This window comes from Carassius auratus, chromosome 25, assembly GCF_003368295.1.
Source record: "Carassius auratus strain Wakin chromosome 25, ASM336829v1, whole genome shotgun sequence".
Classification (NCBI taxonomy): domain Eukaryota; kingdom Metazoa; phylum Chordata; class Actinopteri; order Cypriniformes; family Cyprinidae; genus Carassius; species Carassius auratus.
Genome location: NC_039267.1, coordinates 5784487 through 5798314, shown reverse-complemented (window position 1 = coordinate 5798314; position 13828 = coordinate 5784487). Strand labels below are relative to the sequence as shown.

The window sequence follows — 13828 nt, the reverse complement described above, 5'->3', positions numbered from 1 at the left end:
TCTAAAAAAAAATATTTTTAGTCTTTGTTAAAATGCCACATGGAACTACAATTATAACTATATTTTCATACATTCCAGAGAAAATGCGAGCGGTTCTATTCTTAAAGCAAGCACAAGACTTATCTATCAGATTAAAATGGGACAAAGGTTGTTTTAAAGCACTTTTAAAGCACTTGGCTCTTTCAAAAGTAAATCTAAAAGAAGTACCGATGGTTGAACTTTTGTGAGCTGCACTATATATTTCCAGGTACAAACAAATATCACACCACAGATGGGCCCACAGCATTAAACTGAATGTTATCAGACTCCATCACATTTACACAGGTGCTGCCGGCCTGCTCTGGCTCATGCAGGCTGTGTGCTGGAGAACAGATATCCATGCAGGCCACTAATGCCACTAGGGATTCTGTCAGTGCCCTCTAATCTCATCAACACGAGGAAATGTGGGCTGTATTGTATTTCAAAGCGTCTGTTTTGGTGGTGTTGAATCAGAGTACAGCTCTGTAAAACTCAAGTGCAATTCGCTTGACACTGAATGCATGAATCGGTGACCTGAAGTACAGTGTGTCAAGGGTTTTAGCCTATTGTCTTGATTTCTTTTTCTGGGCTTTCCGCCAACAGTATTAACTCGTGCCGTGTGATTGGATCCAAGCAATGCTATAATCTCATGAATGATACGGCAGGGGGCCATCTTAAGGTACTAACACACTTTCGTTAAGACACTGAATCGGTCTCTCAAAGCAATGACCCATTATGTTAAGAGCGTGGAGGTCCAGACCTGTCTAAATGACTCCTAAATCATCTCTATGAGCCACCTCACCTTTCTTGGAAGTGTTCCTGGCAACTTCTTGAGAAGGTTTTTCATCTTTTTGTCCATCGCTGAGAGAACTTGTAAAGCCTTTTGCACTTTCTTTTTTAACTTTCTCTGAAAAGACAGATTTGAAAATAACATTTTTATATGCAATGTAGAAGAAAAAAAATAATACAATTAATAAACAAAGACAAAAAAGGAAATACATTTAATTCAATTATATCAACACAATAAAAGAAATAAATAAAAGTTAAGATTTTAATTGAGATTTATTTAAAAAAATAATATCTAACTAATTCTACAAATAAAATTAATACAAAACATAAACAAATATTTATTAACATGTATAAAAAAACAAGGATGCACACACACATTGATATACAGAATATACTGTAGTGTGTGTTTGTCCTAAGTGTTGTGGAGACAGCACATTATTTCGTATGGAAGCATTTCTGCCTCACAGAAAGCTAAGCAAAGCAAAGAAGACTGCAGACACATGCCAACTCATTGTAAATTACAAATTATGGCAACAGTAAATGTTTGTGTCGCATTTTAAACTATACAAAGAGTCAAAGATACATTTGAAGTACTTCGCAACTACAATTAAACCGTAAACCCAGGCTTTGGAGAAGCCTTCATTTCACAATCAATCTTCATCAGCGGCAGTTTAAAGGTTTTAGTTCACAGTAGATCTCATAAAAACATGTTCTGGCATGTTCATGAGAAAACACTGGAAGATACCGGAGCTCATCCTACCTCCCTGAAGCATTGAAGGCCCTAAAGGACATATGCATAAAAAATAAATACAAATTCTCATTTACTATAAATTCTGATGGATTTTTCAATGACACGCAGATAAAATATGACAGAGATCAATGGGTTTCCCCTTGGAGACATTCAGGGGTTCACTTTGGTAGGGAATGAAAGTTAATGGACCACGTCACCATAGTCGACCCAATGGCATCGGTTTCAAAGAGCAGGATCCAAACACATTAACAGAGGCAAAATAAAGGTTTATCCTTATGCTGTAATGACAGGGCTATTCTGAGAGAATCATAAGTAATCCCATTATTTCGGTGCTGCTCGATCGTAAAAATTCTCATAGTATTTTCACCACCAGTTGACGTCACAAATGGGGGAATGTAAAAAAAAAAAAAGAAGAAAGAAAAGGTTAAGTTGGCAGGTTAGGATAAAGTCCTATTACCTCGTCCACGCTTGCAGACATTCTCCAGTCCTCACGGATGCTCTCTGAAGGAGAAAACGCCCAGCTTTAGGTTATGCTGAAAAGCAGCTTTCCTCCAAAACGACTCAACTGATAACCAGAAGGCTATCATGCTTTATCAGACTCAGAAAAGGGCTGTGTACACAATGATAACATAATTCTAACGCATTAGTGACAATACACACACATCTGGTGTGAAAGGGTTTTTTCGGACTGCAGGAACCTTTTCATAGTACCAGAACTAATTGTGGAACTACCCACTTTTGGGCATTTTCGCACCGCAGGAACTAGGTGTGATTTTAGTACTGGACTGCCTTTTTCAAGAACCAAATTAGCTTCTACTCTGCAAGGTCTAACCAGCACAACTGGTACTACCCTCGGCATAAGTGGACACTGATTAGCCAGACGCGTTTGAAAACACCCTCACCTGCCATGATTTAAAACAATCTGTAACATACTGTAAACATTGTGTCAATTTATTTCGCAAGTTTGATGAACCGCGATAAATGTACAGATGCTGCAGTGCAGGCACTTGTAGATAGTATGGACATCATTAAAATAGTCCATATGACATCAGTGGTTCAACCGTAATGTTACGAAGCTACGAGAATACTTTTTGTGTGCAAACAAAAAAAACTAACGACTTTATTCAAAAAATTTTTATCTTTGTCCTTTTTCTTTTCTTTGTGGACAAAAAGTATTCTCGCAGCTTCATAAAATTACGGTTGAACTACTGACGTCACATTAACTAACTTTCTGCGTATAATATTTTATCATTCCACTTACTAGAACATTTTACATACTGTGGGAAAACAATTATATTTTTATGCCTACAATCAAAAAAACAAAAACAAATGTTGGTTGTTTCTGTTTATTGATGTCGATGCTGCAGAAATGGTCCTGTTAAGGGATGAATAAAGAACACTACTACCCATAAATATCACGTAATAACTAAAAATTAAAGAGCCCTGAGAGCAACGCCGCAACTAAATCTGTAGAAAACAAGACATCTGATTGAAATTCATAAAATATTGCGAATCTCTTCATTTCAAGAGCCTTATGCAACAAATCATATTACTGCACCAGATCAGATGTGCTACAGGTTGCAGGGCTGCAGGTCAGCATGGATCAGCAGCGGCAGCATATTCCTGCTCTGAAACTGATATCTGCCACTTCCTCTGACGCACAAAGAGCAGCAGTGTTGGCCTGACAACCAGTAACCATGGCGTCTGTGCACAGGAAGAACAAGATTAAACCTGAAGTTTCCTTCTGGATGCCAATTCCCATTTCATAAAGACTGCATCTCTTGTAATAAAAGTACAAAAAGAGAATGAACTACATAAAAATATAAAAAAAAATAGTATAGTATAAGGGGGTTTTAAACTAATTCCAATTGTGAAAATACATATTTTTTGATTTTTGCATCATATGTCAAGACTTTATTTGGATGATCCTAAAACTCGGAATGTTAATTTCCAGGATTCAATTTTTAAGAATTTAGATTTTAAATTTTAGAATATCAATGTGGTTTCCTTAATAACTATAATATATATTCACTAAACTAAAAATTATTTAATAAAAAAATGTAACGGTGTACAAAGTTGACATGATACAAATTCATTGGTACAAACAGCATGTAATGTGTAAAAAAAAAGGCAAAATAAATTATTTAATTAATATTAAAAAACTATAAATAAATAAATACATTTAAAATAAATAAATAGGATTCAGAAAATCTGGTGATGATTGTCGTTACTTTTTGTGCTTACAGGGTTCATTTAGAGTGGAAATATTTTCACAAGGTTCATCATTATTCTTCACGTTCATGGAAGAGAAGAGAACATGCAGGATGTCTTATCAGTGTCCAAAATCCAGCTTCAATGCTTCCTGTCCCCATAATTTCCCATTTAAACTCTCATAACTCACTACCATTACACCCGGAGGGAGGAGGCTCCATGTACTCTTGCACCAGAAAAATGTTTAATAATAAAAGTTTATTATACATTTATTTCCGTTACCTTTATACCTAGGGGACCAGTATATCTTTGTCAGATTTCCCGGATGCCCTCTAGCAAACAACACACATCTAACGGAGTCCAAACAACACCCGCAAGAATCAGCTTTCCATTCGACATTCAAAGTTATTTAGTGTAGCATTGTGCGTGCAGTTTGCACATGCCAAAATATTACCCCGCAGGAAAACAGATAACATAGAGCACAACAATGACAATAGTAAAAGTCTTGAGATGGAGCCAAGGAACACAATAAATTATGTATGTGAATACAAAGGAAATGGGCTGACTTTTGAACTAGTAGCCAAACAATCCATCACAATATATAAAAAAATAATCAAGCAAAGAGAGCACCACTTAAAACATTTAAGATTAAAAGACCTGCACCTCCACAAAGTAAAGGTAACGTGCTGGATGTAACTACTGTAATGTCCTGCCTTCCCTTTGATGAGATTTATGGTACATCTGTGAGACATGTGATTACAGGAGGTCATAACTAAGATGGGTGACAAGACACACACACACACACAAATCTATAAACAAGCTCACTTAGTTCACCCAAAACTGACAATTCTTTCAGAAAAGGTGAGGGTTTTAAAACAAAAAAATACAATTACAAATAAACTAAACAAAAAAATTAAAAAAAAATTAAAAAAATACAAAAATTTTTTTTTTTAAACAATAGAATGGAAAATTCTATCATAAATTTTGAAGTTTTTAATGTCTGTACAATAGATGTCAGTGAGGTCCAATCAGTGTCGTTTTAGATGCCATTGACTTTCATTGGACAAAAATGGTTGTTTAAACATCTTTTGTGTTTCACTGAGTCAAATAAATGCATGCAGGCTTGGAAAGAGATGAGTGACTTATTCTTTAATAGTCTTAAAGAGTGCTGAGTGCTGATGCAAATTCAGACTGACCTTTGAGGATATTAAAAAGACAGAAGCAGACATGAGGAGGTTTGGTAGACAGTAAAATAAAATCGAAGCATCTTCATACCGATTAACTGCTCCTTCTGTTTGCATTAATCCTGGGCTATATTCCAATCAACGTTAGGGAGAAACGTCAATGATTACGATATAATTCAGATTCTGCACTATTTCTAGGACACATATTAAATAAGCAAATGAAAATATAAAAAATAACAAATATTATTTTACATGTAAATAACTTTTAAATTATATATAGTATATATATATATATATATAGTATAATATAAATTTAACATGTATATTCATAACATGCAAAAACTGCACGTATAAAAGCTGATATTTTATAAATTTGCAGTCTGAATTCAAGCAATCAGTTTCTAATTATATGCTCAGACAGTTGGCTTTTGCAATCCAGATCATTTATGAGTAGATTTGAAGGCATCCATAAGCTACTGACCCGCTGAGCTTGGACTCATTACATCCAGTACTCTACTTTAACGGGCCTTTAAGCCTGATTGCAGGTCAGAGGCCAAAAACCCAACAAGGACTTGAGGAACCTGGAGAAAATGTGCCGGAGGAGATATATTTTTTATATTCTGTGTGATTTAGCCTAATTACAAACACAAAAAGGACCCGTCAATCGCTCAAATTAAATTTCTAAGAAAATAGACAGACTGATTAATTAAAATTAAAATAAATTAACTAAAGGATCTTTCAATAACTGCACTTTGAGATGAACAAGCCCTTGTTAGTTCTAATGGGAGGGTATAAAAATATCCCAGCGGATATGAGTCACAGTAGCATAAAGCAACTGAAGTCCAGCATTGCGTGTCTGTTAATTCCTCTGCGGTTTGGCTTTTTCCTCCACTTTAAATTACTAGGTTGTTATACATTTCACTTTCAAGCTGCGTCCCAGATACACTCAAGTCCTTTTATCAAATGGAACTGCCCGAGAGTCCTTACATATTGCAAATCCAAACGGAAACTTATAAAAACAGGGTTTTGCGTCCAATATTGGAAAAGACTTCAATCTTAAAGTATGTTTGAGAATTATTGTTTTACATGTTCCACTGCAGACAGCAAAAATAAAACATTTGAAGAGTGATTTCCCCAAAAAGTCACCATTAAAAAAAACATGCTTTTAGTCTGACAGCAACACTAATAATGACAACCATTTCTCTGGGACTGAATGATTTAGGGCCATGAAAATAAAGATTACAAAATAAAAGTTTATTAAGAACTAGAATCTAAAATCATACTGCGATATCTTTAATACTTCTTGAGTTATAGGCATGCAAACTTTGGAAAATTAATATTTATGGCATGCCGACAGGTATGTTCAATGCAGTTGTTTTGACAGAAAGAAAAGAGATACATCTCTAGTTTCAACATTACTTGTTCTTTGGGCGTTCCTCTTTAAAACAAAATAAGTTATTTTTGTATTTGGTTTTTGACCATTGAAAATGTGTACAATTTAATGATTTACCCTTGGAGGCATATCAAGATCCTAATATCTCTGGAACTAAACTATATAGGGCCTTTCAAATGAAGAAGCCAAAAGTAAAGTTTGTTAAGACCCATTATCTAAAAGTGCATTAAGATCATTTAATAATTTTTGAATTACAGGCCTGAAAACCTCAGAGAAAAAAAACATGAAATGTGCTGTTTCCCCATTTTTTAATGGTCACCATTGGCACATAATGCAACAAAGTTTGCTAAAGTCCACAGATTGTACTAAAATACCTACCAATCTCTGTGTAACAACAGCATTAGGATGCTGCCATCTTTCTGAAGTCATTTTTAACCCCCTGTAATTTGGCTCTGTATCTCAAGTGAAAATTGCCATTTTGACCCCCCATGGAGACACATGAAATGTTCCAAACTGGAAGGCCAACTGGATGACGGGTGGCCTGATACTGGCAACCTAGGAAAGCCTTCGGTCATTAGTGGATTTATAGCCAACATAAGGCTCTACTCAAGAGGGTAGGACTCGGAAGAATTTCACCTTTCTGACCTGCTTAAGCCGGGCCCTAAGTAGCAGTGCAGTCTTTTGACTAAATGCAATGAAGCCATCTCTTCACGCTCATCAACTTTGTGCCGCCCAGAATGGATGGCTTGTCATGGTCATTGTCTGTTTCACATCTTCTGAACAAGCGCTGGGTGGTTATTTGATTAAGCCAGTCTGGTGGGAGCACTTGGGTTACAGAAAATATTAGCCTTCAGCAGAACATGCTCGGGGACAGAACAGTCAAACGCAATGAAGGGCTGACTTAATCAGCTCATTTTACAGGATTAGAGGCAAAATGGCTGACTATTGTGTTTCCTCAGGCACAGAGTCCTGCTCAAGGTGACCAAAGAAGCAGATTCAGAGCTAAAATACAATATACACTGATTTGATAGCCATTTTATTATTCTTCAGTCAGCACAGTACCATCCCAAAAGCCAGAGTCACCCTCAGGGGTCCCACTTAGGTCCTCTATGGTATTGCATACTTGGCATTGCAATTGTTCCAAACTCAACAAGTCTGAATTGAGTGTGATTATAAAAAAAAAAACTGACACGGAAGATGAGAAATTGTTGAATTAAGCTGCTATTTTTGTTTTCTTTGTGCACAAAAAAATATTCTCGTAGCTTCATAACATTATGATTGGACCACTGATGACACATTGACTATTTTAACAATGTCCATACTATCTTTTTGGGCCTTAAATGCGTCAGTTGCATTGCTGTCTATGCAGAGTAGGCAAGCTCTCGGATTATATAAAAATGTGTTAATTTATGTTGTGAAGATGAATAAAGGTCTTAGGGGTTTGAAACGACATGAGGATGAGTAATTAATGAAAGAATTTGTATTCTTGTTTGTAAATCATTTTGCAACTACCCTACAGTTTAACAGTTGAGTTTTACCGTTTTCAAATCCATTCAGTCTATCTCCGGGTCTGGCGGTCACACTTTTAACTTAGCCTAATCATATACTACACACTCTCATTCCGGCGTAATAATCAAGAAACTTGGCTGCCGTACCACAGGTTCACCAGGCACAGCAAATTTTACACAGCGCCTGACAATAATCCCAGCTAGGTAACTTCCAATAAGCATATTTTCATGCGTAATATAATAATAACAAGATGTAAATACAGAAGAGTTTTAAATAGGAAAAATATAGGAACTCCAGTCATTTTTGAGAGGGATGCTAACGGTCTAATCAGATTCAATGATCTATGCTAAGCTAAGATTAAAGTGCTACCGCCAGACCCGGAGATCAACTGAATGGATTCAAAAATGTTAAAACTCAACTTTTGAACTCTAGGGGAGTTGGGAAATAAGCCTATTTTCAAAAAAAGTAGAGTGTTCCTTTAATATGACCATTTTTAGTTAAAAACACATGCAAAAGTTTGGGGTTAGCAAGATTTTTTATATTTTTGAAGGAAGTATTTCATGCTCACCAAAGCTACATTTATTTGATCATAAATATAGTAAAAATCTAAATATTATAAAATATAACCATTTAAAACAACAGTTTTGTATTTGAATATATTTTATACGTGGATTTGCGCAGCTTCTCAGTTAACAACGGCTCTGTGTAGTAACAGCTGCTCTATGTGAAATCACGCACATCTGAGGGAATTTACCGCTGATTAGAGAACCGGCTTTACTGACGAGATGCGCATAACGATTGGCCGATCGTTATCGGAGTAGCCCTATTTCGCATTATCCATACGGTTACGTTTCATCAGCAGCATGCACAGGGGGTTGAGCCCGTGCCCATTTAATCACCGACAGAAAAGTGCACTTTCGGTCAGGTGTAGGTGCGAACGGATGGACTGCGTTTCTACCGAAGGGACAACACCACACACCACCCCCCCCCCAGACCGTGATTTCTACCAAATAAAAATGTATTAATTGCTTTTCAAAAAAAAAAATGCAAAAATGTTAAACATAAGTGTATGCGAATGCATACATAAAACGTAACATATTTGTAAATAATGTATAGATATTTTACATCTTGAATTTGATTGCACCTGCAGAAAGCAGCTGAGTCACTGCACTACAAACAGCAGAGAAAATAACAGCAGTGCACCACAGCGCTGAGATAGCAGCACACCTCAGGATTCTGCCAACACACTCTCCAGCAAAATACAATCCTGCTCTCAGGGAAACAAACACCTTTCTGTACCACACACCCCCATGGGAGCCTATACAGCATCATCATCATCACTGATGCTTATGTCGCAATATTCACAAAAAAATAATTTGTTCTTATAAGCTATAAAGCTTGACTATCAAATGTTGACACAGACTTAAAGTGATATTTCACCCAACAATGAAATTCTGTCATTCATTTCCCTGATCATCTTCAGAACACAAATTAAAACATTTTTGATTAAATCTGACCCTGCATAGACATCAACACAACTGACACGTTCAAGGCCCAGAAAGGTAGTAAGGACATTGTTAAAATAGTCCATGTGATATCAGTTCATCTGTAGTTTTATGAAGCTCTTTGTGCGCAAAGAAAACAAAAATATTCTATAAATATTATATATATTATATATTTATATAAATAAATTAGTGCTGTCAATCGATTAAAAAAAATTAACTAATTAATCGCACAATTTTTTAAAATTGATCGCAATTAAAAGACTGAAACTTTTTGGATATGTAAATGTAAAATGTAAATAATTAATGTAAACTCAAGACAAAGAAACTATTTAAATTCAAAATATGATTGTTTATTGGAATTTTTGTTTAACTTGTAACACAGATTTTCTCATGTAAACAACATACCTGCAATAAACCATCAATATCCTCCAAATTAACTGTTGGCTTGAAAGCCATATTTATTACAGAAATAAAAACACAGGCATGTAAGTACCATTTGAATTTCAAAACAATCAATGCCAATAAAAAACAAAAATGATTTCCATGTTGAATTCTAAGTGGACTGCAAAAAAATTCCAAAGTATAGTCATTGCCAGTGCTTTAAGTGGGCCAGTACACACAGGTACTCAGTACCGCCACTTCCAAATATAGCTCTTGAGCGTTCCGCCACCTCTCCGTGCGCCCAGAACGTGCTTGTAGCGTACCGGTACGCTCATTTGGACATCTGTTTTAATAGAGGTTTTAATCTTTTACCTGCACTGCCGATTTTCAGAGCGCCCTTCACAATGCAAGCTTCCTAATTCATCCCACCCAGAGCAGAAACTACATTACCCATTCACCCTTAAGTTATACAAGTGAATAGCGCATGTGTCGCTTTTCCCACTGTTAAGTGTCAACAACTCAACGTGGCCGGAGAAGGTGTGTGAAACTCGTTGTGAGTTATACTAAAGCAAAATCTTGAGTATTTATTGTCTGATAAACATTAAAAACTGTCTGCGGAGGTTGAGTCGTCCTGCAGCCCCCGCTGGCTGTTCATTGGCTGCAGCATCTTTTTTCTAAGTTCTAAAAAAATACCGTAGACGGCAAGGCACAAATTTAGATATTTATTTATCTAATTAATCTATAGCCTATGCACAAAGACAATATGATCTTTTTGTCCCCTTTTTGTTTTAAAGCTTGATGAAGAGAGAGAGCGCAAGTTGCTGCAGCTGAGGAGGACAGTGATGTACGCGTACAGGAGTGATTGACAGTTCGCGGCACTGTGTACAAAAAATACTCCGCTACACAATTATTTCGTTATTTTCGTTTAAGCTTATTAATTTGAGTTCATGATTTTAATGTTGCTGTTTCTTGTGGCAGACTAAATGAAGAGTAATGTTTCTTGTGGCAGACTGAAGAGTAATCCGGCAGAGTTTTATACTGAAACTTTCCGTCTAAAAGTCCTTCCTTGGTCTTATCCATATTTCTTTGCACGTTGAACACACATAGGCCACAACTGGAAATAAAAAAAACTGCAACCGCGTTAATTGCGTTATTTTATTTTAATGCGTTAAATATTTCAAATTAATCGAATGCGTTAACGCGCTAATTTTGACAGCACTAAAATAAATATTAAATTATAAATAAATAACTTTATTCAACAATACTTCTCTTCAGTGTCAGTCAACACACATTCACAAGAGTACCACAATATAGCTTCATAATACAAAGAGAAAGCAAATTAGAGCAAATCTAATGAACTCATGCTTCTTGTTACTTAAAGCAAACGTCAAAATACCTTCAGGCAGGTATGAAGTCATGGACAGGTGTGCTAAAAACCTAATAAACATACAATCTATTTAAAGACACAGACCACTAGAAACTCTTCAGTCAACAGTAAGTCAGCTGTGGTCGTTCTGTGGTTTCCTGACATCCAGATGTTTCCCAAATAGACCTTCAATGGAAACTCAGGTGCAGTGAGTGAAGCCTTGGTGAGTCAGTTCTCATTACTTTGTTAAAAGGTGGACAGAGGGGGCCGATGGCCCCCCGGATGACTCACAAAGCTTTGGATGACATATTCATACAGTATAAATTACTGCTGGGACTTTCAATTACACCATGTCACCCCCAAAAAACAGCTCCAAAAAGCACAACCACCCTCAGGGAATTTCTCTGTCATTAAAAGCAGATGAGTCACGGCTGCCAGACAGAGAAGTGCCGGTCGAACAGGATTCTGTCAAACCTGCGTTAACGCTACTGTAAATCAACTTAAATAAAACATAAGTTGTAAATGCGTGTTAACAAAAGCAATGCCAGGGACTTTTGGCAACAAGAGAGAAACCTGATGATCCCAGTGAGGGCAGTTAACAAGAGCATATGGAGGTTTTTTGATTGGGAATAGAGAGTGTGCAGACCTCAGGCCAAGACAGTGGCAAGTGTGGTGATTTTAGCTGGGGAAAATAGTTATGTAAGAGTGATTTGGTGAGAAAGAGACAGAAAATGAAAGCATGGTGGAAGGTGAAATGTGAATTCATGAAAGTTAAAGTACAATATAGTAACTGAGAAAATACTTAAGTAAAAGTTTAAAAGTACCTTATATTGCAAGAATCAAACGGCAAAAGTAAAAGACCATCAAAATAAGTAAAAAGCTAAAAGAAAGTGTAAATGTAAACAAATGAATAAAAATAAATCTAATGAATATATAAAATAAAATTAAATATATTTAATTATTATAATTATTGAAATAAATATACATCTAATAAATAGACAAATAAACTGTTAGTTATATATTAGTTGGTTATGGCATGTGTGTGTGTGTATATCGTTTTTCAGGTAGTTTTGCTGGTAGGTATTCAAGTTTATAGACTAAATAGATCTCCAAGACTGGGTAGAACAATGAGAGATGGTAAACTTATAAAATAAACTTTATGTATATAAATATATGAAATACTTTATTTACCATTATTGTGTGAAAAAACTGAAACCTGCATTAGTACACAAGGTCTGTACGCTTGAGCCTGTTGCTACTGAACTCAAACATAGCATCCAGCCTGAGCACACTTAAGTGTGTTTGTACACCCAGGCATGCCGTCTTCCCCTGGGTCTAACATGAGATGCTGCTGACATTTTGTTCCCTAAAAGTCAGCACTTACGGGCACATCCAGTCAAAAGCATCCCTGTTATTGATCCCCAAACAGACGCTGAAGACCGGAGAGATTAAATACCCAGTCTGTCCCTATCTAGTGTCTCTGTCAGCCCATTAGACTTGACCCTTAGTCCTGAACTCAGTGTATTGCTTGCAGCACAGTAGACTGCTGAGGCACACGGGACAACATACTGTACTGAAGGTGGGCTCATATGTACACTAAACAAACAACCGAGACAAAGGAGGAGGTCTTATGTAAGGAGGGCTGGAATGTCTCCACAGGTTTGGATGGGAGAACAAGTGTATTCATTGTTGTAATCGACCGAATGTTGTAAGCTGTCCTTGCGTGCTCGGATGTTAAATGGTGGGATTGTGGGAATGTGTTTACCTTCATCCGGTCCGCCACTGGCCCCCTCCAAGACTAGGCGGTTCATGCAGTTGATTTCCCACTCCTGAACATCAGTGTTCCAGAGGGCTGGGATCAGGACACGATGCTGGGAGCTGGAAACACAAACACCACAACTAAGATTATGACATTTTACATTTTCCACATTGATTTAGATTTTTTATTAAGATTGTTAGGGGAAATACAAAATCCTTATATTAACCAGCAGAAGTTTTCAAACCAAGGTTTCAAACCAAGAAAACCACAAGAGGGTTCTAGATGCTTTCAAGATCAGATTTTTTTCCCAGATATGCGATTTTTGTTTGTGTGTATATATATATAATAAATTAATTAAATTCTTAATTTAAGTAAATCTCTTTTTTAAAACACTTAGCTTTAATACAATGACAATGTGAGAGTCAAATATTAATTAATAATTTTAATTAATTTTAATATTAATAATACACTTGTTTAATTTAATAGCAAACATAGGTAACTATGGACCATAAACCTCTGGCCTAGGTTATGTCAACAAACAGGAAGTTTGTTTAAAATTTTAAAAACGATTTTGATAGATTAAAAAAACCTTATCTATCATCTACATTTGACAACTTTTCTAAATCTCACAGTTTGATATGATTTAGACAAACTGAAGACAGCAAACAAGAAATGAAAACATCCTAGATTTAAAAAACAACAACTCTTATTTCCCTTGCTATTAAAAACAAATTATATACCTGTAAAAGCAGCCCTCCTAGCAGAAATAAACCTTGTCTGCGTGCACTTAACGTCACAGTGAGTTACATAAGCTCTAAAGTGGCCTTGTCAGGGAAAAAAAAACGGCACACAAACGATCTGTCAAGTTTTTCAGTGGCCTACACATCAACAGGAGTGAATGGGAAGAGGGGGCCAGTATTGTAAAAGAGTGCAAGGACACCCCAGTCTCTTTTATGAAGACC

The 13828-nt window shown here is 36.2% G+C and overlaps 1 protein-coding gene across 2 annotated transcripts in view; it reads right to left on the bottom strand.

Moving 5' to 3' along the window:
* Positions 1-13828, bottom strand: part of LOC113043102 (TBC1 domain family member 10A-like) — a 34309-nt gene that overhangs the window by 13512 nt on the left and 6969 nt on the right. For both annotated transcript variants that reach the window (XM_026202254.1, XM_026202255.1), the window contains exons 10-11: positions 12873-12985; positions 821-925 (exon numbers count right to left, since the gene is read on the bottom strand). In XM_026202254.1, coding sequence (XP_026058039.1) covers positions 821-925; positions 12873-12985 — 218 coding nt within the window. The remainder of the gene's footprint in view (positions 1-820; positions 926-12872; positions 12986-13828) is intronic.